This window comes from Cariama cristata, unplaced genomic scaffold (genome assembly GCF_000690535.1).
Source record: "Cariama cristata isolate BGI_N322 unplaced genomic scaffold, ASM69053v1 scaffold39211, whole genome shotgun sequence".
Taxonomy (NCBI): Eukaryota; Metazoa; Chordata; class Aves; order Cariamiformes; family Cariamidae; genus Cariama; species Cariama cristata.
The window spans coordinates 5,511-29,487 of record NW_009599377.1 but is presented as its reverse complement, the minus strand read 5'-3'; the positions used below and the strand labels follow the sequence as shown (position 1 = coordinate 29,487).

Here is a 23,977-nt window from a genome sequence, read left to right as displayed (position 1 = left end):
CACAACAAAAAACCAAACAAAAAACCAAACCTGAGGAGACGAATTCGTCAGGTGAAGCTGTGCTCGCACCCGCGCCTGTCCCGTCACAGCCAGTTAGTTGCAGGAGGAGCGTTCCCGGGTTTGTGGCTCAACCTGAGGGCGTTCGGTTGGGCCCGGCTTTCGTAAAAATCCGGGAGGTTTCACAGTCACCGAGGTTTTGGGAGAAAGCAGCGGAGAACAAAATCTTTGCCCCACAAGAAATATTCTTTGACCTTTGAATTTAGTGTATCCTTGGTTTTTTTATCTCTTTGTAGTTGGTGCCCTTCAGCTTAGTGCCCATGCTATATTTTCTGTGTATAATTTTATTTGACAAATCGCATTCCCTCACAGCTTTTTGTCTTGTCTTTCAGGGAGGGAGTTGCTTTCCGGTAATAGTAAAGAAACGTGATACCGAATGAAAACGCACCAACAGCATCCTCATTAGTTGGAGCCTGACTCTGCTTAATGTTGGTTTCTTTGTCATCAGGTCTGCTAAAAAATGACAGAATATAAACTTGTTGTCGTTGGAGCTGGTGGTGTAGGCAAGAGCGCCTTGACAATACAGCTAATTCAGAATCACTTTGTGGATGAATATGACCCTACAATAGAGGTAAACAATTTCATCTTATACTTTTTATGAAGAGAGATTATCAGTAGTAATGGTAGTTGTTTACTTTTGGACAGTTACCACAAAAACGTAGAACAAAGCTTTATAATAAAAAGAGCTCGAAGATAATGGTCACCATTGGACCAGCATTGGAGAGGAAATTGCTGTGCTTCTTGATCTGGCTGTGAAACAACAGCTGCAGTAAAAAATGAACAATGTTGATCAATTAAACAATGTTTTGTTGGATAATTTGGGTGCATATTTTTAGCATCTCAGTGACAAAGTATTTGCCAAATTCGCTTGAAAATGCTTGGCAAAACTTCATGGCTTTGCATGCAACCTCTGAAGTGTGACTTTCCTTTTTGATATCAAGGAGAAAAACTTGTAGTTCTGAAATGTATGCATCAAGCTTTCTCAGTTCTTATCATTAGGATCTGTTTCACATGGTGAGAAATGTGTCCTGGAATGTTATGGTGAGTAAAGCAAAAATTTGGAGCCTGATTTTATTTTTTTTTTTAAACACACCAGTCTGCGTTTCTATCTCTAGAAAAAAATGTTGTAAGAGAGCTGCTGTAGTGGATTCTTTGAAATACATGGCACAGTTCCTCAAAATCTGAAATTGTAGTTAAGCTTTAAAAGTTGTGATATTTTAGAGGTTTTTAAGGAGCAGGCAAGCTCTGCCTTTTAAATATAACAAAAATATTAGTGTTGTCTGAAATCTCCCGTGGATTGCTGGATTTAATAACCTCAGACCGTATAAAAGGAGAAATGACACTATAATTTACCCAAGATTTTTATGTTCCCAGCAGTGAAGCTCTGTAGTTTATGACTTCATTTATATGTTTATACAATGAGGCACTTCCAAGCTCACTTGAAGGAATCGCAAGAGTTTAAATCTAGGCTTAAAATGGTGACTCGGAAAATGGCTGTGTAGTCATTTTCAGGTAGACATAAGCGAAAGGAGCCAGTGCCCTGCGATGTAAGAAGCTGCCTTCAGTGAAGTACAGGCCTGAGTTAATGCTCCCCGAACAGAGATGTGTTGGCTTGAGTTCGAGTTTACCTTAATGTGCTTGTGTGTTGTCCTGTCTCTCTGTTGCATGGCCAAATAACCTCATGTATGCTTGTAGAAGATTTTGTGAGTAGACCTCTGGAGAGGGGAAGACTGTTTGACTTGCTCTAGGAGAGCAGCTCTTTCAGTTACTAAGATGTGAAATCTTACACCAACAGCAACCCACAACATGCTTAAAAAAACCAGAAAACACACACAACTCAATGAGAGGAACAAGCTAAATGGGATTTTACTTTTTCTTGTAAAAGGAGCTTTGGAGGATGTTGATCTTTGTAATACTTGTTCATAGTCATCTGGGTTTCTCTTAGGTTAGGGGTGTGTTTAGGCATTAAAAAAAATACTGTGGAGTTTCTATGTTATAAGTTGTCATATAAAGCCAGAACTGAGTAAACAGTTTAGGAACACAGAAACTTAAATGCCAGCATTCCTGAATCACTTGAGGGATTTTGCTAATCACAAGCTGAGTATCTTGGGGAATACCAAATACATTTTATTGTAAAATAATAGAATCAAAATACAGTTCCTTATAGAAAGAACCTAAAATCCCAGAACTGTGGCTTTTATTTGTAGTGTGCAGGATGACCGTAACGCTGTGATGTGGTCCAGAATCAGTATGCTCTTCTGAAAGAAAGAAACCTTTAACCTAATGGGTTTTACCAGCATCCACAACTTGTGGCGTGCAGCAGTATTAATCTTCTACAACTCCTGCAAATTCTTGTCTGAGCACTAGTTACCATTTTTTGTCTTGTAAATTCTGAGACCTTGAGGATGGAGACTGTATCTTCCTACTCGTGTTGTAAATCACCTTGTCTGTGCTCACAGTGCTATAATCATGTAGGTAAGCTTGTAGGGAAGAAACAGTTCAGTTATAATAAGAGTGGTCTGTGATTTGGAGTGGCAAAGTTGCAGAGAATGGGCTGGTAATTGAGCTTAGATGCTTCAGTCCTTGCATGGGCAGAATCCCATTCAGTTGAGAAGGGTTGCTTGATTGTGCTTCCTGTGTAGGTGCAGTTGTGGTGGTAGGGGCTGAGCAAAGAACAATAGCTGTAGAGTGGTTTTTATGCAGTATGAGGAAATAAGGCTAAAGTCGCTTTGACTGGTAAATAATAACAGTTAAGACCGTTCAGTAGTGTCGCTACTATTGTTTCTCACTTACTGCTGTTTCTTTCATTGCCATATGGCTGTTGCCAAAATACTCATTTTCCCTTGCAGATAAATAATCAAGCTAAATATTTTGGGCTAGACAGAGAAAAGAGCCCAATGTTTGTTATCTATAGTGGATTCCACAACTACACAGTTATTGAATAACTTTAAATCTTTCCTGTGATTAACAAAACAAAACGAAACTCAACAGTTCTAAAATTCTTCTGTTGTGGAGACCTGATGCAGTTGAAGGGAGGAAAAAAAATATACTAGTTACTCAATGACAGATGCAGTTACAATGTTGTTGTTGTTGCTGTTTTCAGTGGAATAGACTTAATGATTCAACAAATAACTTGTTTGGAAAAATCGACGTTTCATGGACTGCTTGAGTATTTTATATACTTCAGCGTAGCAATGATGGGGGCAGGGGGAGGAATTAAAATGAGTGCATATTTGGGTGGCTACTGTTATTCAAATCTATATGCTTTTTGTGTTTCACGATTTCATATCTGTAGTAGATGTCCAAGCACAGATTTACAGCCAAGCGATTTTAAGTGGGTTTTTTTAGCTGTATGTACACTAACCCTTGTAACGCTGGCCCAATACACAGAACAGTTGGACTAGTGACCTCTACTGGTCGAGGTTTGTTAAATCTTTAGTAGTGATACCTGGTGTGATAATGTAATTTAAAATTTTTTTGGTTTATTTTAATTTTTTTTTTTACAGCTTCAGAATGTTTTAGTGCTAAATGCATGTCCTCTTTTAAATGTCCTAGAGAAAGAACAGCTTTCCTAGTTGCCTGTCAGAGGCTTTTCAATTGGATTAGCAAAATCCCTCGGCTGGTTTAGGAATACTGATATTTAAGTCTGTGTTCTTAAATGACCTACGCACCTGTGAAACTTCCATCAATATTTAGTAATAGCTTAGTCTTAGTAGTTGTGATATTTTAACATAATCACTGGTAAAATGGATTTTTACAAAATAAGATACTTGCTTAGATGGGATTTATTAAGCAGTGAGGTTTCTTTAGATAAATTCCATATGTAGTGTACAGCTGAGATGTCCTATCACATTTTATCAGAGTTTGTGAACAGATGGAATTATTACTTCTTTAGCATAATTCAAGCAGATTTTTATGGCTTGTGAAAGACCAATAAAAACACGTTAAGTGATTAATGAAATTAAAACTTTTTTATATAAATATGTTGACTCTGTATACTGGGGAAAAATTGCAAATTTGTATTTGGAGTTGGGTACTGCTTTGAAATTAACTTCTACTTTGCATTTTGTTTTTACTTAATAGCCTTATACTGGATGTTTCTTCATTGTTTCTTTGTTGCATTCATTACTGCAAATCTTCCAAAGTGCAGTAAAGCTACTGGATTTTAATAAATTATGAAATTTATAGATTAGAAGGTTATTTTTTTTGTTGTTGAAGGGGAGTCTGGCCATTTGGTTCTGCAATTGCATTTTGAAGCAGAAATGCCACAAGTACTATAGTGGCATAAGTTGGTTACATCCTACATTCTGTTTTGCAGGACTTGGTAATTGTTACAGTATGGTAACACTTAAATAAACAGATTTTATCTTGCGTATGTTTACACTGATATTCACTGTGATGGAGGTGGGGGTCCCAGTAGCCTGAGCTTTTAATGTGGTGCTTCGGTTTTCTTTCCTACAGTGACAAATGTGATTTCAGGTTTGATGTTTTGCAGGGGGGAAGGGGCAAAAAAGCCAAGTGTTTATTATTTCAGTAGCTTGGAGGGAAATCATAAGCTTGAATTTTCTCTCCCATGTCTTTCTGTGCCTTCTGCCTCAAATACCCTTTCTAGTGACAAAATTTTCTCTCCAGAAGTGAGCAAAACAACTGTCATCTCAAAGCATTCCTTCCTTTTGTACCTGTGCTGTGCTTTATATTGGTGCATCTTTGCTGCTACTGGTAACATGGTAGGCATGCTAAAGCTAGCAATTCTTAAAAGTGATTTTCTTTTCTCTGAAAAATGGCTTTCTGTGATGAAAATTACTTAAAGCTTTTGTTTAGAGCTCAGTTGAGGGGAATTTCCTTTGAAGTGCTAAGACGTGAAGGAATAATACAGGCTTTTCAAGAACTGTTTTTCATATTTTTAAACTAGCAGTCAAATTGCAAGAAGAGGAAATGAAAGCTTTGTAAATATGCCCAGTATAATGATAGAAGTTCTGCTAGTACTTCACTGTGAACTGTGATAAAGGTATCATAGGACATGGGGGATCTGCTATTGAATTTAAGTGAATTGGAATAAAGATGCGTTCTCGGGGGGGGGTGGTGGTGGTGGTGTTTGTTTGGTTTTTTTTTTTCCCTGTAAGCAATGAGATAGAATATTAACCTTATTTTTAAACACTATGGAGTTTGTGTATTTGTCTCAGATGTATCAATATTTAGAAGTGGCCTGTATGTTTCTAAAGTAAGTTACCTACTTCTTACTTGAACACTGAATTTGCACTTCTGTGAAATATTTATTTCCAAAATCATGTTGGAGGTGTAAACTTTTTATCTTTAAGGTAAACAGTCAATATTGTTTTGCCTGATGCTGTTAAATGTCATCCAGGCTCAAGATAAATGTGAGATTACAGAGTTTGTTTAGTTTAAGATGCTGATTCTATACAATTATCTCCCACTTTTTTTTTAGCGTGAGCAACAAGGAAGAAAAGAGTAAAATGTAAAAATACTAATAGATAGAAAGTGCACAGGAGTAGGTGTGCTGTGCCTTAAAATGGGTACAAAGGAAGGAAGGTCATTCTGAATTCATCCTGAAGTAGGCTAGAATTGCAACTTTAATTCCCTTCCTAGTAGCTTAGGTTCGCTTCTGTATAGTGTTAAAAAGAACAATACCTATTGTGTTAATCTCTAGCTAAGGGATCTGAAAGGTAATACCAAGACTTTGTGTTTATATCTTTTAATTGTTATAAGTACTGTTTACTGAGAATAATTCATGGCACTGCTGAATTGCCTATTTTTAAAGCTTATTGACATGGTTTTATTTCAAATATATAGATGTTTATAGAAGTTATTGGGAAAGTAATGCTTATGTTCTTATCACTAAAACTGTATAGTCCTAGAAGCCTAGCACCAAAAAGAGCTGTACATAGACATTAACATGTAGTTGCTTGGGACTTTGTACGTATTTTAACCACTTGCATCAGTGACCTGAAAACTTTGAATTGATAGCATTGAAATAATTTGTTCCAACATCTCTGAACCAACCCATCAGGGCTTTTGTGTGACTCTGTTGGTCTGTCTTGGCTAAAAAGCTTGAACTTCAAATGTATCAACTCAACTTTGATAACTTAATAACAAATATCATTATATGCACCTGCTTGGGTGTGCAAAACAGATTTCCTGTCCCAAACACTGAAGGCTTTTTATACTTCATTTGCTTTTCAGTGGCATAGATTTTTGGAGTTGTCTTGCTTGTGCACTCTTTCTATTTTATTATTTTGTACATTGTTGTGGCACAACGATTTCATAAACATCCATAGAATGAAGGTCAAATTTTAATTTTTAAAAAAATTTGGTAAATTGAGTAAGCTTAAACAAAGCTAAACCATTTAAAATCAGGATTACATGTTTTTTCAGTTCTTCTATTAACAGGAACAAAGGGGAGATGCTTTTGATCTGGATCTGATTTGTACTTTTTATCCTTTTGTGCAAAATAAGAACACTGCCCTCTTTCTATGTGTGTGCACACATGCACTGTTAATCACTGTAGATGCAGAATGCAGATAAGAACATGTCCTTTCAGTGCTCTTTCCACTTCTGGGTGACTGTATACCTGTAAATATGGGATACTGTTTTCCTACTGTCATGTGCCCATCTGTAAAGTTGAATTTTGACTCTTAAGTGTTTTCAGTCATCTTTGATTACTAGTAAACAACTAATATCTCCTGAGTTACAGATGTTCAAAATCGTACTTGTTTGTGTTTAACCAAGGTTTATGTTTTTTTTCCTTTCTTAGGATTCCTACAGGAAGCAAGTAGTAATTGATGGGGAAACCTGTCTCTTGGATATTCTTGATACAGCAGGTCAAGAAGAATACAGTGCAATGAGGGACCAATATATGAGAACAGGGGAAGGCTTCCTTTGTGTATTTGCTATAAACAATACAAAGTCTTTTGAAGATATTCACCATTATAGGTGGGTAGATTGAAAGATAATCGACTGACTCTTGTATTAGGTGGATATGTTGCTTGCTCTTCCACTAGGTAATAGAACAATCTCTTATGAAATAGCATCTAAGGGGAAATTTGCAAATTAGCAACGTTGCAACTTATTTGTGCATTTGTAGGTCTGGAATTTGGGACAATCTGAAAATCTGCTGCCTCATTCGCAAGTTAGGCAGAAAAAATATCTGAAAGCTCTTCTTGTATAAACTAATGTGACTTAGTATTTCTGCCCATTCATACTGAAGACTTAGCTAAAGGTAAACTGCCCATTCCATAGATAAAATTGTGTGCTAAGGTGGAAAAACTTATGCAATTGAAATTGTACAGACAATATGAATTGCTAGCTTTTGTTCCGAGGGTGGAGGGGAAATACCTGCAGGCTGTTACTAGAAGAGTGACGAGTGTGAGCCCTAATGCCTAAGAAGGGCAGACTCACACAAAATCAGAGCTCTAGGATGACTGCTAAAAAACAACCTCTTACTAGTTTCTTCATATTCTCTTTTTTTTTTCATAATTAGTTAAAAATTTCAACTCGTGCTTTCTTTATCAGCTACACTAATAGAGAAATAGAAGCAGTCTGGTGATCACCATACCAGATAATTTATAACTTAGTAGCTTACTATTATACTGAATTATCCTTGGGTATTCTGTTAGAAGGCAATGCAAATCCCACCAAAGATCACTGAGTTTAGCAGCATCAGTTTAAGATTAGTCCCAAACATGCAATGTTAAGCTATTCATAGTTAGGCATTTATAATGCTGTCAGATCAACATTGCTTTATGGTGGAGGAGTATTTTGCTATCAGTATTACCCACAAACCAAACATCTACTCATAAGCTGAAGTTGCACATTTTTCTTAGAAGTTACAGTTTCTCATTTAAGGTGGGATACCATGACAGTTGAAGGTAATCGAAGTCAGCAGGTGCAACTGCCCTGATTGCATAGTTTCATTTTTTTCCCATATGCCAGCAAGTCAGCTCCTTTGATTGTGTAGTGTGCTGATGTGAGTAGCTAAACAGGTAGATGCCTACCTACAGAAATAGTTTACTGCTGGCTTATCGCCCTAGAGCAGCTGCGGGATCAGAGGTGTACGGTTGCAAATGATGGGCAAAACTGGTGCATGCTAACCCAGGGAGAGATCAAGAGCACTTGCTTTCAGGACTGTTTCTTTTTTATATTTAAATTGAGCTAGTGAGCCTTTGTATAAATTTCATTATATGTACAATGTTCTAATTGAATGTATTGGTACTAGTGACTTAAAAAAAAAAAATCAAAGAAACAGTTAAGAGTTAGCACAGCAGGGATGACAAATTAAAAAAACCCCAACATATCCATTGCTCTGAGAAAAACTATAAACTTCTCTTCGTTATCGAACCAGATTATTACAAATGGGTTTCCTCTGGTTGTAGAGGAAGAATGGCAAAAGGTAAGATAGATGTTGATGTAAGGAGAAGGAGGAGCATAGAGGTTTTTAGGTGGAATTTTTGTTTTCAAAGAGACAGTTGCAGACTTGCGCAAGAAGGTCTTCCCAGTTTATTTCAAAGAATGCTGTGAGTTGAATGCTGGAGTTTCTACTGTGCATTCACACACTTGTGGATAACCTTGCAGACTGAAGCTGAGGGCTTATAAATAAATAACTGAAAACAGTGACTGTATTAATCAAGGAAAATACTGCTAGATTATTTAGGAAGGCAAAAGTAATGAAATTGATGATTCTTATTTGAGATTCTTGACAATACATATAACTAGTACTTCGAGATGCTTTCTCACTAGTGTTGGAAAGGACTCTTACCAAACTTCTCTTTGTAAAGAACCAGACCAGTGGTATTCAAAGCTTAAAAACCCCTGTCTAAATTTGGAGTCTTTAATGCTGTCTTTAATTAAAAAAACCAAAACAACCAAACCAGAATCAAGACAACAGGCATAACACTTTTGACAGTGCTTTATCTTAGCTGTTAAAAACTAAAAAAAAAAGTGTGATGACATCAAAATCTATAGTAGTTTGCAAAATGTTAACTTTTTTTTAATAAGATGATAAACTTGAGGGTGACAGGATTGGCCAATTTTTTTTTTTTGGGGTGGCTTCTAATAGTGTATGTTCAGTAAATTAACACAAAGAATGATGTTGGAATCTGTTCATGTAACTTTTTTCATTGTTTTAAAATCTACCATATAAACTATTAATACCTGTTAAATACTATCTGTCTTTTTGGTTTTTGTTTTTTTGGTTGTGGTGTTTTGTTTGTTTTTTTTTCTTTTTAGGGAACAAATAAAGAGAGTTAAAGACTCTGAAGATGTCCCAATGGTGCTAGTAGGAAACAAATGTGATTTGCCTTCCAGAACAGTAGATACAAAACAAGCTCAGGATTTAGCAAGAAGTTACGGAATTCCTTTCATTGAAACATCAGCAAAGACAAGACAGGTAAAGCTCAAAACTTAGCAGATACAAATGCAGACCTCTCATCTGAATTATCATGATGTTAATTATTCTAGGCGTTGACCATTTCTTGGTCATATCAATTGATGTATTTCTCCGGAGTACAAATTCTTGTGGTGTCTCTTCTTTCTGTCTACTTGCTGATAACCGGTAATTGTTTATTAACGAGTGATTTGCTTCAGTTGCGCCAAAACTTGAAGAATGAGACTTGGCCTGCTATTACTCTCCACTGTCAGACCTTTGCAGCGTTCTTAATGTTGTGATAGGTTTTAATAGAATAAAAAGCACTTCTACTTCAAGGTGAAATGCTTTTTTTCCTCAGCAAGAGGATTAAGCACACAAACAGCTAATTAGTTTATTCTGTTTTAAGTCTTTTCATTAATAGCAAAAGGAATTTTTCTTTGAGGCATTGATTCAGCAGTAGTGGGACATGCTCGATGGACCTTTTTATAGCTAAGCAATTGACCATAAGTCTATTTTGAAATTACTGGATTAATTGCTTGTGTAAACTGATAGTCTTCTAAGATTTTAGTGATCGCTGTTGGTTTATTGTACCGTACTGGTATAGGTGAAAGAGGCAGCCATTAGGGTCCTTGCAGTGCTTCTCTCAGGGATTGCTAGGACAAAGGCGCACATAGCGGTACATCTGTGCATTCAGGAGAAGATAAGCTCTACAGATACAGGTGAAACTTCTGGAAGGTACTTCTGGAAGAAAGCATCCTTTTTGAAAAATGCCGATTTATGTTTTTTCTTTTAAGAGCAAACACTTACTGTCAGTACAAATTAGATCAGGCCTAAGTGGCTGAAAAACTCAGACTCCCGGCATAATCATAAGTGTTATGCGCAAGTTATGAATCAGGAATTAGATGTAGCGAAAGGAGGCAAATAAGGGCAGAATACTGCAATTTGAGTAACTGCTAAATAGATTCAGCTGCATCACTTGGCAGGGTTTCCTCATAGACAAGTATGCAAGTTATTTTTGGATATAAGAAATAAATATTTTATTAGTGCAAACTTGCCACACCCACCCAAGTTGAAACCTGGACTAATTAGTAAAACTTTACAGAGGAATCAAAGGAATGCTAACTTTTGGCAATAGACAAGGTCTCTGTTAGGTAGGATTAAAAGAACAAAACTACACAACTTTAATGGCTGAGGATAAATTAGGCCACAGGAGTGTTCTGAAGAATGTGGCATGTAAGTGCACTGAATAATTACAGTGTTCTTGTTTGGAAGGTTCTGTATTAGTGGCTTTCATTGAGATGGTAAGATAAAAAAGGAAGAACTCTGAAGTTATATTTGAGGTTTGAAATAATAGTTTTGTACTAACATCTAGATTTAACTTTGTTCAGCCTATTTTATAGAGCATCAGGCTTTGTTCAGGAAATATCTCTTTGACATAGCCACTTTTAATAAAAGTATGTTGATACAATGGTGTATTTTCAAAGAGTTCTTCTCCGCACCCCACCTGCAGTTTAATCCTACAAGCAGCCCCACTGTGCCTAACCAACACAAAATTGCATGCTCAAAAATCACCACTCCTGTTCGGTTTTATAATCTTTGTTTACACAAAGTAGTATCTGCTTTTTTATCTTTCGGACTCTTTAAGAGGTTGGCCAGAGGTTTGTACTTGTTTCAGAGGACAATAGATCAGTCCTATATGAACTGTCATTGTATAATTTGACTGCTTTTGTCGGTGACTTTATATTTCTGGAGGTGCCAACTGAAATGTTACAGAAGGGATCTGACTGTTGGCTTTTGTTTTTCAAAGCTGAGCTTAACACCCTCGACTGATAAGGAGTTCCTAAAAGCGTATCGTGGATTTTAAAATAAAGATACCCAATATACTCTTTTGAGAATGTTGGCTTCTAAAAGTTGGAACCGCTAGGTATGGTTGCTAATTCTTTTGCAGTGCTGTTCGTAACGTGTTGCGTTATGAAACTGCTTCATAAGATGCTGTGTTAATAAAATATTTTTGAGAAGACAAAAGGGAATTGGAGGAAGAACTTGATCTTTAATTACAACAAGATCTAAATATTAGTGTATATATATGTATGCATATGGATTTACATATTATGATTTTTCAGTCATACTGTCATATATAAAAAATACATGCATATATATACACACACACATCTTGCAAAGTAACTTTTTTAATTAGGGGACTCAAACCATTTTGTGAGCTGCATGTGGCCTGTGGACTATATTTTTATTGGGCAGAATTCAGTCCTTGGCTAATAAATAAATCAATCAATCTGGTCCTCTCTGGTTACATGCAGAACTTCTAAGTATGAACAGATGTGGCTGGTGGTCTGTTAACTTCTGGAGTCTGTAGAATGTCTGACATGAATATTTAGAAGTAGGAACCTCCTTCTCCTTTCCTGTACGCACCTCCCACCACAGTGAAACATTGGCACTAATGCCCTGTTGAAGGGCCCCCCACTGTTGTCTTCCTTCAGCCCTTCCCCATGCCCTACTTCTGGAGCTCAGAGAGAATCTGAAAGGTTTCTGGGGAAGGAAACAGGGGAGATAGAAATGGAAAGAAGTTTTCCATGTAGTCTGTTTTGATTGACAAGACCCTTTTTTAAAATGATGGCATTGTATGCTCATGCAGAATGGTATCTCAGTTCCAACTAAGTCAGTTTTTAAGATTTTCGAAAATTCATAGACAAGGTCAAAAATAGGAAGGAGAAAAACACTGAAACAAAGTGCAGAAAGAAGTTGGTCTAGAAGTTAGTGTATTTGTTTTTATTTGGCTCTGACTGGCAATAAAGATGTAAACTTTAACTTACTGCAAAAAGGTTGTGTTTTAAGCCAAATCACTGTGTAAATTTTCTTACAAATCGTTGAGTCATCAGTGAAACATTTCCTTAGTGGACCCTACAACTTGGATATAAGGCTATAGATTATTATTTTCTTTTAATTAGAACATTGACTGAAATGATTATAATGTAATTTATGAAAAGTAGTGATAGTCCTAGTTCTAAATGTAAACACGTGTCAATACTGGTGGTTTTGTAAGGCATGCGCATCACTTATGCTCATCCTTTCACAATCCTTATGTAGAAGGGTATGAATTTCTTAGGTTTGTTTTGATAGCTGTTTTCACTTTTCTCTGTTTGACATAAGCTTTAAATTCGAATTCTCCCTGTCCACATGAGCCTATAGCTCCCAATATTATCAGTGGTATCAATGAGAGATGAGAGGCAAACTGGATTTATCCTCACCAAGGCTGCCTCCTGTATTCTTTACTGGGCTTCCATTTGCCTGTGAGTTGCACAAGGAAAAGCTGTAAGGCTATACTCCAAAAGTGGATTGACTGTAGGATTTTGTTTTCCTTCAAACATTTCAACTGTCCTGCTAGTATTGAATTAAATGGAAAAGCAGATATATGGGCATTATTGTAAGCGTAGTAAAGGATTCCCCAAAGCATTAGGTCTTGTTGTTGAGAGTATATACTTAAACACACTTTTGAAGTGTTTAATGAAGAAGTTGACCTAAATCACAAGGATGATGTTAAAAAAAGCACTATAATTATTTTGGCTGTCTGATGTACAATGGGTTAGGCCCAAACTTGTGATGAAAATAGGGAACCTGCAGCTGCTCTGATGAAGTAATTGTTGCAGTATTTACAGAACTTCATTCCTACACTTCAGTTAAGATTCATGAGTAACTGATAACTTAGTTTGCTTGAACCAACTTGCCATTTTTTTTAGGGATTTGTCATATCTGTTTAATGATACTGTACGTGTTTCACTCCAAGCCATTTTTAATGTAGTGGATGTGTACAGGTACCATTTTAAAACTTTGTTTTCAATTAGTTATAACTTTGTCAGACAGACTTCACAATGTGGGTTGAGTTTTTTCATGTCACTTGTTTGTTGCAAGTTAAAAATTTTCTAAAAAAGCATAGTACTTCTCAAGAACAAGACCCCAAGAAAAAAAAGTTTTTGATAATTTTGAAACAAATCCTGGCATCCAGCTTGTGTGCTGAATGATTCCGGGATGCTGAGGAAACAGGTTTGTTGTTTGCCTAATGTAAAGATAAATAGGTGCAGCAAAGAAAAGGATACATGCGTGCAATGGATGCAATTCAGGTAGGACAGACAGCACTAATTCTGGCACTTCTTAACTTTGGAGTGATTAACTTTAATCATGATTTTGTGCAGTATTTAATATGAATTTACTGATATATGTCTGGCATTTTACTGTCATAAGATAATATGATCAGCTTAACCCTCCCTCCCTCCCCAAACTAGTGGAGGTTCTGTGTGTGGCTGAGTTGTATTAACTATTTCCAAACACTCTTTTGAAGTATTACGTCTTTTAGAGACAGCAAAAAATCAGCTGTAACCTATAAGCTAAATGTTACATGAGGTAGTAGATTTTTGCAGGCTTGTGTATTCTCCAGTGTTGGCTAAGCTGACTTTACTGCTACAAAGTTTTATGTTGGGAGTGCTTTTATGCAAGTGACTAGTATTGGTTTTTCTCATGTCTTCATGAATAATTTTAATTTTATTTATTTATTTGTCTAACAGTTGGTTTTAGGAGACCAGCTCTGATAAAGTCTATAAAGGTGGACACAGAACACTTGTGAGATGTCAACTTTCATTAGTTTCCTTTGAAGGCTATTTACAGAAGCAGAACATGTGAAAATTCCTGTTTGTACTTTGGTCTGTATTTGAAATAGTCTTTCTTTGCACAGTCATATTTAAAATTGAATGTTTGGCTGTCTCCTAGGAGTCAAAAGCATCTTGAAAACACTGCCTCAAGGTCATGGGTTCTTTGGGCTGTTTAGATTTTGAAGTTTTTAATATCTGCCAAAGGATATTTTTGCTTCCAGTTCTGACAGCTAAAAGAACTGGCTAATCATATTTTAGATATATGTTCCGTGCTCATTTAAGGAAAAAATATTTAAGAATCTTAAAATAAATTGGTATTAAAATTACTTCTTGAGTTTATAAGACTGGCACCTGGCTCTTCAAAATGGTCACCTTGTGCTAATGAATTAGCAAATGTGTCTCTGCACAGATTTTCTTTGAGAATAATTTTTTTCAACAGGATTAATAAGACTGTTCTTGGTGGTGGCAGTATTTGCAATTTCTTTTCTCACTCTGTCTGTGTCTCCCTCTCTCTGCATTGCTAAAGCAAATTATAGCTTATATTGGTGATGGGAAAGTTGGCAATAAATGTTGACTGAAGAATTGTTATCTAATTATTCAAATGAAAGCTCCATAATCAAATTACATATTTCTACTGCAAAACAGTAGATTTGCAAAAATGTTGATTATTGTACAGCCTGTGCTTTGGCACAAAGCAGCTGATCAGTGTTTACTGTTTCCTCTTCAGAAATAAACTTCCATTCCTTCCAGGAATACATGAAAGTATGAGCTTTATTTGGGTTTTGCTGTTTTTTAATGGCTTGCTTTCTATTTTGCAACTCTCAGACCTAGAATGTAAGACTTGTTGCCTCGTCAATACTTCACTACATCCTAAGAGGGCATATTACATATAAACAGGGAAATGCAATCCAAGGAATAAATATAATTCATTTAATCTTTAAGTTCAAGTCACTGTAGTTCAGAAGAACCCTCAGATAAGCAGCAGTGCAGGCAGAATGAGTCTTCAATGTGATAACCTATGGCACAGTTCATGCAAAATGACCCAATAACTGAACTATGGCAGTAAATGTTAGCTATTTTTGTTATTAGTTGCACAATATAAAGATGGGTTGGAGAGATAATTTATGGAAAATCTGCCAAATAAAATTCCAAATTGTGCATTTGGGCAGTAATAAAAGTTGCGCGGCTTAAATGGTTGTACTGTTTTCCACAATGATCAGTCTATTCTGGTTTTATTTTCAAATAATGACTTTGTATTAAATTAACAACCCTGTTGATCTGACTGAGGAAACTGGCAATGAGACTGACAGTAAGGCAGAGGAGAGATTTGCTCTCCCCTTTAAAAGCTGCAGCTAAACATTTTGCATCTTGTTATAACAAGAACATCCTTAGAGTTATCTAAATTTTTAAGTTTATGCAGAGATATACTCGGTTTAAAATAACAGATACTATAACTTAAAGCTGTTGCTGTACCTCTTTATCTTGTGTTCACTTAAAGATATCTTCAGTCCTCACTTTTTTTTCAAATGAGTATGGTATCATCATACCCAAGTGGCCTAAACACAGAGCTGCAGAAAGGTAGGGTGCGAGACCAGAGAGGTAAAACACTTAGCTCTGTGTTATCTGTGGAATACTCTCCTCAACCAGAGAAAAATTGGAGCAGCAAAACTTTGCAGGCTGTTTGCACTTAGTTGTTGTTATGGGACCCTCGTGGTGCCTGGCCCAGAGACAACAGATGAGGTGTGCCTTGTACGTTGATGTGAACCAGGCTCTTCAAAGTGATAATAATGAACTTGGTGCTTTTTCTGCATGGAAGAATAACTTCTATAATTACAGCAAGTAATTACTTTTGAAAGTTACTCTGAAATATAATATACTTAAGGTGCTTCTTAAAAGCACTTTGCCGTGACTCAAATACCCCTTTTCCTAAATTTAATAGCATAGTGCTTGTCCTGTAAAGTAAGTAGCTTTAAAAATAATGTTGCCCAAAATTTAGTATTCTTAGAAGATTTTATTTCTTTGTAACCTCTTAGCAAATTACCTGGTGAGACTTTTTCTATAACTTGTTAGCTTGTTCCGTGGATTTTTGCAAAGAAAGTACACCACCTTATGTGAAGAACAGAGCATAAACGAACTTACTTTTCTTTGCCTGCCCAAACAGTAACAGGTTCTCACTTTGGCTAAGAAGTGAAAATAGGTGGTTAAGTGTGTGTGTTTATAAGTACCCCCAGTTACCAATCTAATAAGGTCTTGTGCCTGCTAAATACACCTGTGCCCACAAAAATGTGTGAAAAGATTCAGTAACACAAGTGGTATTATTTTCAGCATGGTATGCAATGGAAGAAAATATTTCTTATTCTTTTTTGTCCAAGTGTTACCTTCTGCAGGAAAAAAAGGAGAGCTTGAAGCGCAGATATTCACAGTAATTGGTAATCAATAAATTCTTTAAGTATGTCTCTTTTGCTTGCATTAAAAAGTATTTATCAAGCAGAAAATGTGCAAGCCCAGCATTTTAAATATATAAATGGAGATCCATGTACTTCTCTCAAGTAAAGCTCATAATTTCAGTGGCTTTGTTCTGGTTTGTTTTTTTTTTTTTTTCCCCTGCTATGGGTGTCCCAGTATGTCACGATTGTTAATGAAGCGGTTTTTAAGGAGTTGTGTTTTACAATGCAGAGAGTGGAGGATGCTTTTTATACATTGGTGCGAGAGATTCGACAGTACAGAGTGAAAAAAATCAGCAAAGAAGAAAAGACTCCAGGGTGCGTGAAAATTAAAAAATGCCTTGTAATGTAACAGGGTAAGTTTTACAAATCACTTGCCACATAAAAATGATTGACAGTCTTGCAATCAGACATTTTATGGTTAATTGATGACATATTTGAAGATATAAAACCAATCAGATTTCAGTATAGCAGTCCTGAATAATATTCCTAGCAAACACCCAAGTACTCTGGATTTGCCCTGTTTCATGGGTTTTTGATAAATAGATTAATTTTACTGCATATGGAGTTCTCCATCTGTGAAACAGAGACCTACTTTTGAGTGTGAAGAAGTTAAGAGGAAAGTTTTATTACAGATATATTGGAAATACTGTTGAAGTGAACATTGATTGAATCTTCAGGTTGATGAACTGAAGGGAGAGGATCATAATATTTGTAGTCCTTCTCGGATGCAGAAACAGGAGGTTCCTGATCCAGCAAAGCAGTATTTGGCTAGCAGCTGGTGTACAGGATTTCTTAATTCTCAGGCCCTTCCTTATGCTATGCCATTTTTCCTTGTTTTCCCCCAGCTTAAAAAATTGCGTATTTCCAGAAATACATTAGTTTTCTTTTTTGTCAACTATAGTGCCATGAGTGATCCAGATTTGGACAAAATGGTAAGGTTTCACTTTTTTTGAGAGCCCTCACAAGGGGTGGGAGGGAAACAACAATGAAGTAAAACTGGAGGAGAGGGAGGGAAAAACCAAACCCACCAACAATCAAAAAAAGCACCAAAACCCCCAGTACCCAAATTCTTCCAAAATCATTTTTTTATCTGTATACTCTGCTGTAAGAAGAAAAGGGAGGAGGAGAGGGAAGAAGAAACTGTGATATGGAAGAAGTGCTAGTCTAAATCACTTCCAGTGCTTTTTGAACAAACCATCAGAATAGCTCCTTGCGTATATTACTCTCCTATTAATTCTTTACCTCTTACTGCACCAGTGCAGAGAGTAGGTTGTTACTCCTTATATACTTGTCCAACAGAAGGATGACCTGGAATTTCCCATTGTGTAAAAGAAAAACTGTTTACTTTTCAAGGTGTTCTTTCACACTTCAGAGCATCTTGCAGAGAGGTCATGGAATTTGACTTGTATCCTAAAGAGACTGTCAGAACTGTAGGAATATTCCCTTCAATAAGGGAGTTTTATTCCTTTTTCTCGGGGAAGGAGGAGAAATTTTGTTTCATATCAGTTTTCACTAGATCTGCTCAGGCTTATTATATTCTCAGGTTTTAAGTGATGAATGACTGCTTTGAGATAATTCTTTAGATGTTTCCTTTAAAAAGATACATTTTGTGATACTGTTTTGTATTGAAGGTTTTCTTTGCAGGAAACTGGAAATTTCAGTTAGGAAGCTCCCCAGTCTTGCATCTGAGTATCAATAAAATGGATGCCATCAAAATACCTTGTTTTGTTCTTTCCTAGTTACCAAAAACCCAACTAACAGTAGCTTGGCAAGTTTACTTTTGATGAGAGCAATACGAATTAAAAGTAGGCTTAAGCCTACTTCCTGTAGCCTTCTGAAAACTGACTTTGCCGTTTTTTGCTGTCTTACTAATGTAGCCATACCTCAAAACAGAATTTATTTTTGTGTACTGAGACTTTAAAGATCCTGAATTCTGTCTGCTTTTCCTTTCTGTGGGCTTCCTTGGGAGAAGAACAGGATGGTGGGAATTGTGGTTTTCAGTATTTTTTTCAGTGGAAGCATCTTTTCGGATTTTAAGATCCTTTTTGATAGCTCAGTAAACATATGCTTTCTTTCTACCAGCTTCCCACTTTCTCTCTGCCTGTGTCCAAGAGAAATATATTTTTTTGAGTTTTGTGCGTGGTTTTTGTTTGCTCTTTTTTTTCCCCCAGAGCGGGGAAATATCTTTTGTCAACAATGGATATCGTTGGGTTTTTGGTTTTGTGTTTTGGTTTTGTTTTTTTTTTTTCCCATACTATTTAGAAAATAGTCTTGAGTATAAGACTGTAGAGCTTCAAGAGTCTGCTCAGGGGAGGAAACATTTGTCTTTATACTCAATTGAAGTCTACATAGTATTGATAGTCATCTCAGCAACTTTGTATTTAGGAGGTTAAACTGGAGAAAGCATATTCCAAAATTATTGTGGTACAGCTGTAGTTCAGTAGTGATTTCCACTGGAATAAGAAATCTGGCATTTAAAACAGTCTGTCTTGTATTACTTTCCATTCAGGAAGATCATCTGTATTTTTCAGCCTGATGCGTAGTAGATAGCTAAGGAGAGCAGCACCTCATGATTTGAGTTTTTCAGCTGGGATTTTAGACTTCAAAAATATTCATTATAACACAGTTTGCAATGATAGACAGTATTTATTTTCCTTTTTTTGTCTGTGGATAATCAAATTTCATGGTTCAGAGTCTCTTGCTACCTTTTGGAATATTCAATTTTATCTTCTTCCTGCTTATGGGATGGCTTCTTAGTTATATTAATGTTGTACAAGGTAACTGAAAACTTTGAGTACCTAGATCACCATTAACTGCTGATGCTTTCCAAGAGGCTCATTCCTTTGGCTGTTACACAGTAAAGCAGAAAGTACGTAACATCTTTTGCTCCATTTGTAATTTCCAGCTAGCAAGAAGACATTTCTAAAACTCTGATGTCAAATCCTCAAAAGGTCTCTTTCTTGGATGCATTAAAGTTTATACATAAAAAGCATACTATTACAAAAAGTTCCTCTAGGGCATAAATTAGACATCTAGATAATGTAATCAGATTGAGCTGGGTTAATAGTAAAAAGTTTGAATTACGAAAATTCTAGATTTGAATTAAAAAATGTCTAGATTCTTGATTAAAACTGTAATTTAATGATTTTTCCATAGTACTAGAGTTGTACAAATCATTTATCTTCCTCGTGACTGATACATGTGTGTATATATATGTGTATTGTATATTAAAAAATATAAAGAGGACTCTTTTCTACAATTTCAGACTTGTTTAAGGGTCTATTTTGGGGGCTGGGGTATTAAGGAATTCCCAATTCCTTAGGAATTTAGGGCTTCTTATTGAGAGCCAGGTTGGTTGCCAAATCTCATACATGCTTGTAACCATGCAGCCACATATCCAGACTCTTCTATATGGTCATGGGACCATGTGGTGCTCCAAAGAAAAGTTGTAGCCAGGACCAGGCTGTTTCTGTGGGAACAGTTCTGATTTTTCTGTTCCCTTTGCCTTTTGTAGCTGCCCTTTGGAAAAACAAGTGCCAGGAGCAAGATCTGTCAATGCACCTTTATTGAGGCAGTGGGGTATAGTTCTGAGCATGCACAGTGAATGTTGAGTTTCTAATCCTAGGCCTGGATTTAAAGCACTCATTCAGTACATCTTATGCTTTCCAAAAAGCTTGCGCACAATAACTCCATTGTTAGAGGGAGGATGGTCAGCTGCATGCAGTCCCTTCTTACTGAAAGAAGTAACTAGAAAGGTTGACCGCCTGTGGTCTTACAGTATTGATGCCTTTAGAGACCTTCTGTAAACAGAGTAACCACTACTTACATTTAAAATGTAATCCACAGACTGAAAGTGAAAGATCTCAGTTTACGTTGAGTTCTTCAGTTCTAATTCACAAATATTCTAAATGTAGTTTTGTATGTCATGTTATATTCATGACCTGAATTTAAGAGGAATTGTGGCAGGACCAGGCTACTAAATACAAAACTAATAATTTTAAAGTTTTAAAGAATTAAAAAATTTTAATTCCCTTGTATTTTGCAACGTGTGCTGTATCTAAAAGATCATCACCCTACTAGGTAGAAGAAAGATTTCAGCCTTAATTGTTAAGTTATGTGCTTAAAGGCCCATAATAGTCTCTGGATATTACTTTGCACAAGTTATTTTCTCTGTATTTTAAAACCAATTTAATGAGGAAGGGTTGCTCATTTGAAGACTTAAATTGCGATTTGTTTAGTGTGTCTCATTTGAAGACACCACTGAAAGCTAGTGACTGTCCTCGTAATGAGTATTTTTCTAACACATTTATGAGAGTGTGAAATACTGAAAGGTAGTTTTGTAAGGATGTGTGAACAATCTTGTAGGAGAGTAGCGTGCAGAGGTTTTTCTTACACCATTCTTGTGTTGTAGGAATGAAACTATTCTTTCTGTTGTGATTGATTCTGAATACTGTTCTTCTAGCTGGCTGAGATGAGAACCGCAGTAGATACAGTTTGAACCATCACTACTTCTAGATCATTTTTTTTACACTCCTAAATATTCACTTTTTTGCATTAATGATGAAGCTATAAGGAAAATACACTAGCTCTCTGTAAAATAATACCAAGCATTTCTAATTCTCAAAAGATTCATGGAGGACATGACCTTTTCCAGAACTAAAGGCTTCTCTTCCATTAGGCATGCTACATTAATTTTATATTGATCAATAATATTTTAAAATGTAGGAAAAGTTATTTGCAAGTGTATTTTGTATATTACAAGACCTTGCAAAATTGTGCTATTAGTATTGGGAGATAAACTGCGGAGGACTTTGATCAAACATCAGTTATTTGCAAATGTTTGAAAATGTTTGAACTTGAATGTGAAGGTTTTAAATAAATCTAGGTTATACCGGGAGCATTGCTGTATAAGCGAAGCTATTTAACACCTCTCTGTTGTTGGGACTTCCCATATTAAGATTTGTCACCATTTGGTGTTTGACTGAAACAACAGTAACAAATTAGGTGATTTTTGGCTCTTTGTTGTTGTGTTTTTTTCAGAGTTCACTTCCAGTTCTTTTACTGAAGTAGGCATGCAGGGGTAAATGCAGACTGTTCATTTTTATTGGTAGCTTGAAGGCAGGCTCTGTAGCTGACAAGAGCTAGGAAGCTGCCGGCCAGTTGTAGGGCTAAATTTCTAGACACACTTCTACAGTGGCGCAGTTGGCTGCTGTGATACATTACCAGTAGACAACTATTTCTGATCTATCTAAAAGATAATATAAGGAGTAAGGCAGTGAAGATCAAGATCGCTTTTTATCTTAGTGATTTTATAACTCTCAGTACTCAAACTATTAATGTACAGGCTGACTGACAACATGGGTACTTGATTGGAATTTGGAGCAACCTGAAAGCTAGCTAAACTGTTTCAGGTAAATAGGTTGTTACAAAGTATACCATGTAACATTGTACTTGATAGTGGTTCATATCCAGCTTTTAGACATGCTGGTCTCCTTTGACCACAGTTAATTTTTTGTCAGCTATAATTACACACCCCCCAAAATAAAAACCGACTCAATGTGAAGAAACAGTAGCTTTTCTGTCTGTAGCCATGGAGATTTTAAGAACCTCTACATGATACAGCACCAGAGATAATGTGTTCCATGTGTCTTTAACTATATAAATTGAATACAATGATTTATCAAATAATAATTTATCATTGGAACATGGGATTTGAGTCATTTGCATATGTAAAGATTTATAAAACTGTGGTGTGATTACTGTATCAGTGTGCCCGAGAAATGACCTGAATATGTAGATTCATCATAACTGTGTCTTTGGTATTGAATTCTTGCTATAAATACTTGTATTTACTTTTTAAAGCTGCATATAGATCAAGACATAAACAAAGCTAGCTAATGCTTCACAACTTTATTCTGTGGTAATAGTATACATACTTACGATCTAAACATGTGGTACCTATACTTTCCTAGTTTGAGGCGGGACAGCACATGCCCTCTTCAAGATGGAGAAGAGGGCAGTACACTGTATTACTTTCCTTACCCTATGAACAATGGAATTGGACCTATGGGGTATCTCTGGTCAAGCCCTGAGCAGTAAGTCACCTGCAGGCTGCTGTAAGCCCAGCTTGGGGAACAGCTGAGAAAGAGGGCAGGCAGGTGTTAGCTGTTGCTGGCATCAAACCAGTTCATTTGAGTGGTTGTTTGAGTGCTGCTCAGAACTCAGGAGAGGAACAGCCTGTAGCCAGGATTAATTGCTCAAACGATGGCAGCCCACTCCCCAAAGCTCCTGCCCTGCAGGCCCCTCTGCCCATGCACAGTAATGCAGTCAGACGTGTTCCTCTTACATGACAGGAGACAACTGTAGGTCCCCTTCATCTGAGTATGTTTTTCCCAGCACTCCCCTTCCCAAGAAACGGGAATGCTGGAGAGGTGCCCGGCAATTCCTCCAACCCACAGGCTACTCAAGGGAACATTATAAAAGCCTCAGAAAGGAGAAGACAGCGTAACCTCTCTTGGCAGGCAGCAAGACAGACTGCTGATTGAACACACTTCGCCTGATCAGGTCAGATGAAAACAGGCTGTACCTAAGCAGGCATGTAAGTCTGTTAATGTGATCTTCATGTGTGCATGTATCTATCTTTTCAGGGTGTTGATGATGCCTTCTATACATTAGTTCGAGAAATCAGAAAACACAAAGAGAAGATGAGCAAAGATGGTAAAAAGAAGAAAAAGAAGACAAAGACAAAGTGTATAATTATGTAAATACAATTTATCCTTATTCTTAAGAAGTACTTAAGTAATTTTTGTACATTACACTAAATTATTAGCATTTGTTTTAGCATTACTTTACTTTCTGCTTCATGATCCTGCTAGCTTTACCTGAATGCTTGTTTTAAATGACAGTGGAAACTTCATTCCTCTTAAAGTGCCAGTATTCTTTGACTGTTGGTTCTTGAACTAGCAATGCCTGTGAAAAAAAAAAAAAGGCAAAAATAAACAAAAAAAAAACCACACACAAAAACCTGAGAACTGTCTTAGGACTCGTTGGTGCATGCACAGTTGCTAACTTCCTATTTTTCTTACTGATCGTGAACTTCTGTTCTGTGTGCAAACCAAACAATGAAATGATGCTCTACACATTCTAACATCCCCTTGCATTTTTTTGTTTTTAAATCTGGTTGGGAAAAAGGACTAGTTAGCAAGAGACTTTCATTTCAGCCTTTCTTTTATTTTAGACTGACTGCAATATAGAGAGACCAGAAGCCTTTATAGTCTTCCTGTAGATTTTGCTTCTAGGCATCTAGTCTTGTAGCATTTCAGATCAACTTTTAATGAATGTAAAGATAAAACTTTCACAAAAAATTTTTCACCGCAATTTGTCACGGTCGCTCCTTAAATACTCTATTTTTTCTATAAAAAAAAGAAAAATTA

General features: G+C 36.4%; 1 protein-coding gene across 2 annotated transcripts; it reads left to right on the top strand.

Annotated features, from left to right (window-relative positions):
- The first annotated feature begins 386 nt into the window (after nt 1-386).
- Nucleotides 387-23,977, top strand: KRAS (Kirsten rat sarcoma viral oncogene homolog). Of its 2 annotated transcripts, XM_009709655.1 has the most exons (6): nt 387-628; nt 6,830-7,008; nt 9,301-9,460; nt 16,774-16,889; nt 19,821; nt 23,192-23,977. In XM_009709655.1, the coding sequence occupies exons 1-6, from the start codon at nt 518-520 to the stop codon at nt 23,306-23,308; spliced, it is 684 nt and encodes a 227-aa protein (XP_009707957.1). In that variant the 5' UTR covers nt 387-517; the 3' UTR covers nt 23,309-23,977. The 2 variants fall into 2 exon arrangements, with proteins under 2 accessions (XP_009707957.1, XP_009707958.1); XM_009709656.1 differs by lacking the exons at nt 16,774-16,889; nt 19,821.